This window comes from Eimeria maxima, genomic scaffold (genome assembly GCF_000499605.1).
Source record: "Eimeria maxima Weybridge genomic scaffold, Emw_scaff401, whole genome shotgun sequence".
NCBI lineage: Eukaryota > Apicomplexa > Conoidasida > Eucoccidiorida > Eimeriidae > Eimeria > Eimeria maxima.
The window spans coordinates 25,416-29,298 of record NW_013566480.1 but is presented as its reverse complement, the minus strand read 5'-3'; the positions used below and the strand labels follow the sequence as shown (position 1 = coordinate 29,298).

The window sequence follows — 3,883 nt, the reverse complement described above, 5'->3', positions numbered from 1 at the left end:
TATATATATATATATGCATGCAGGATAATGCTCACTCTGCGTGGCTTGAACTCCATGGGATGGCTCCTCGAGTGAATGACTATCATCTTCAACGCCTGAACATTACACAAAAACTGTCATCTGGAAAGTATCGAAACGTGGCTCCTGCGATGCATATCCTCCAACCACGATAAACTCCGACCGTGGCTACGCAACTGGTGTACCTTTATTGCCGCTATCAAGCTTCGCAGTTGCTCCCGCGGACGACCTCGTTCTGCCAGAAGTGGTGGAGCCGGAGTTTCGTTCAAGCCTCATACGCTATCCACAGCAGATACCACATGTACATGCGCCGTATGAGCCCCTGGAATGCTGCGGCAGCAGGTTGTGCACCTATGCTGTGCAAAGCGTCCAGAAGATGCAGGAATACAACACGACAAGTGATCTGGCGTTGGGAACACACCTCCCACCAAGAGGCCCCCCACATTTTTAAAGTGAAAGTGGCTTGTTTTTTGCCTCTTGTGACCATTACCCTCCAACCTGCGTTCTCAAGCATGTCAAAACGCGGAGGGCCAGAAACACAAGGCAAACATACAGACACGCCTTCAGCAACGTTATCATGATACTTCAGGTGACTGTCGGGCAACGATTTACGGCTCATGCGTCGGACCTGATTCGCGGCCGTCATCGGTTGACAGAAACATCCATGTTTCTGCAGCACTCCAACACGACTCCACTCTCTGAGCTACCGCCTACAAAGAAACAAACAGCGCCATAATGCATACGTAGCATTGGCCGACTACGTGGGAGTCGGCGCAAAAGCATCGCTGTCCAGTCGCTGTTTCCCTTTACTCCCAACACACCTCCCGCAGCATTGGATCTGCATGTGAAATTTTCCATCGGGATCCTCCCTGCAAAACAACAATTGACAAGCAGAGGAGCGGCTTACCACCAGTGCGTGGACACAATTGCGAAGCCACATCTGCTGTGTACACCATGCATACTCACCCGTTCGCTGTACTTGATTTTGATTACCCATGAGCCCATAAGAAGTTTTGCCTGCTTATCTGCACGACGCAAGTAAAATACACTATGGCAACGCACGCTGTTGTTCCCACCTGGCCGAGGAACGCCTTTCCTACGCAACTAATCACTGTAAAACGTGGTAGGCGTTTTGATCCCTGTTTTGAGAGCTACGACCGATGACGGGAATGGGCGAAATGCACCACTGCACGATCGTAACAGTGCTTTACTTTAATTTTGCTGCTCATGTCGCATCTTTTCCAGGCAGCCCCTTCGCGACCCCAATCACCTACGCATACCTTTAGTGTGCTTTAAAAAGTGCTCTGCCCACTCCCTGACCTCCAGAGGGCCGAGTTCGAGCTAAGCGCAGCAGTCCAAAAGGTGGCACCGAGCAATAAAGTGGAGAAGTGAAGGTTCGAGAAGAGTAAAATGCTTCAGCCAGCATTGAAGCTCCCCTTGCTGCGCTTATATTTACTCACGGCGCCCAAATGGCTGATGGTGCAAGCCCCACCTCTCTTGGTTCCGCCAGGCGGACTTCGACCAAAACCGTAGCCGTCAAACGGCCGTCTGCACTAGTGGCAATTCGCTTCATTTCTGTAAAAGGAGAGACATTCCACTCATCCACGAAACACGAAGAAATGAAGTGTTGGTTTGATCTTAGTGCAGGGTTCTATACGATAATATAAGATGCAGTTCCGGGAGAAGCACCCACTACAAAACACACGTCTTCTGCTAATGGCACAAAGTGGCTTGAATGACTTACTCACAGACGACCCATGCTTCAAATGAGGGATTTCCTTAGCCAAATATTCGACTGTCGTTTCAAGTCTAGATGCAAGTTCCTAAAGAGCACACTCTTCTTCGTAAGAATTAGATGGTACTGTCGATCAGCACCTGCGCACTACAAGCTGAAAATGACTCGGTCCAGCCTAGAGGATTGCAGCGCGTATTGGGCCAACAAACTCACTTTACGGAGTGTTTCCACATCCTGAAGGTGAAAACGCACCAGCAGGTGGGCAGGCGCACGGAACTCAATTGCGCAAAAACCGCAAGTGAAGCGCCACCTACATTGGACACCTATTTCCTACTTACATCCCGCGGAGCTTTGTCCGGTGCTTGAACCTTCGACGACACTACGACGGGTCCAACCTTGAAACCCAAAACTTCTTCTGAAAAGAAACGAGCGCGCCCTTCCCAGGAGAATTCCACACATTGCTTTGTTGTAGTGCCCTGGAAGAAACCCTAGGTATAGCTTGGTATGATTCCCCTCAAATATTGGCGATAACGGCAATTGCCAAGTTCCTCGGTTTTGCAGGGGAGTCAAGTGTACATTCATCCACTGAGGTGTTCTTGTCAACTTACCCGTGCATGAGGTTAACCACTGTCCGACTCTCGAAATTGCACGACGTGCAAGTGTTGTGTCCTACGAAAACATAATGAACCAAGCAGGAGTGCTAGCAACACTTTTCAGGACTCAGCCCTTATTAGTAGCACAAAATTCCAGCATTGCGGCATCGTTTGGCCCACATAGCTAGAACTCGAACCCAAACTACGAGTATGGCGCGTGAAGGTCTTGCTGTCAATTTACAAGCCTTCAGAGTATATTGTCCAGCGCTCACCGTTGTTCGGCATGCATCCAAAGGCCCGGATGATAACGAGGTTTCTGCGAGCCACCTTGTGGACGCGTCAGGCTGTTGAATATGCAACCCATTGAAGCATCGTAGCACCAGGAATGCTACCGCAGTCATAGACAATGCTGCTGCCAGAGCAGCCCACCGAGCACGCGTGGGCTTCGCATTGGGTTGCCTGCTGAGCTTGCCATTCGGAACAGCGCCTACGTGAGAGGAGGCCGCAGAGTCTCCACCTCCAAAGAAAGCGCTTTTCTTCCTTATGGAAGGGTCGCTGTTCTCTACCGTCCATTTAATATTCCGGTTTTCGGGAACCGCCATCTTCTGGATTTCAACAATTTCTACTTCGGAAGTCTGTGTACATCAGTGAGTGCATTCATCCCCCAGCCACGGCATGCACTAAGATGATTCCTAGGAAGATTGATGCTTTGGGCCGCTCTAGGGAGGAGCTATTCAGAAATGCCTGGTCCAAAATTTCCAAAGGGAATTTAAATCGCAGGTGAACGCGCGCCTTTGTGGCTGAACGGAACAGCGTCAGGTTATTAGAATAAAAGCCTATTATGCATTGGAATTGTCCCTCTGTTGGCCTGTAGGTGTCATCACAAATGCGACTAGAGACAGCAAGGGACTCGGCGACAGCATGATATTCACGAACTTGAAATATCAGTGCTTCCAGGGGAATAGATGGAGCAAATATTGGTTTCGTGAATCCAAAAGCAGTCACTCGTATGAAATTTGTCTTTAATTGAGAGGAGGCGCTAGACGCACTCAAACTCGAGAGTGTCTAGGGCAGGTGAATGCTGTGTTGCGCAGCTCCCGCAAAGTGGTAAAATTCCGAAGCTGCTTAAGGCCCAGAAAATATCCAATGAAGTTAGCGTATATTGTTATCTTAATGCAGTGATGTGAAAGCCGCAAAAGCTATGCAGGTTCACCAGGCCCCACAATATTCATCCTGTGACCGTGCTTTGGGCCCGAGGAGCGGGGGGGGGGAGGGAGGGGTGCTCGGCAGATCACTATCAGAAGGCACGGGGGAAGTGAAAATGGTCTCTACAATATTATATGCATACTTAGAACATATTTAATCACATTTTTCCTGGGTAGAAACAGAGGAAGTGCTCGACTTCCAGCGTGAGACGCCGTGTGAGACGTGGTTGCACCGATCCCTCGCGGTTCACAGACGATCGGAACCTAAACGGGTTGCTCCACGAGTGAAGATCCCACATCCCGCGGTGATCTTTGTTCTTTGGATATTATCT

General features: G+C 49.7%; 1 protein-coding gene across 1 annotated transcript; it reads right to left on the bottom strand.

The window, feature by feature from the left end:
- Positions 1-626: 626 nt before the first annotated feature.
- On the bottom strand, positions 627-2,948 carry EMWEY_00031620 (hypothetical protein, conserved; the record flags this gene model as incomplete). Its single annotated transcript, XM_013481730.1, has 8 exons — positions 627-728; positions 985-1,043; positions 1,299-1,359; positions 1,511-1,593; positions 1,763-1,827; positions 2,362-2,422; positions 2,619-2,662; positions 2,776-2,948. The coding sequence occupies 8 exons, from the start codon at positions 2,946-2,948 to the stop codon at positions 627-629; spliced, it is 648 nt and encodes a 215-aa protein (XP_013337184.1).
- Positions 2,949-3,883: the final 935 nt, after the last annotated feature.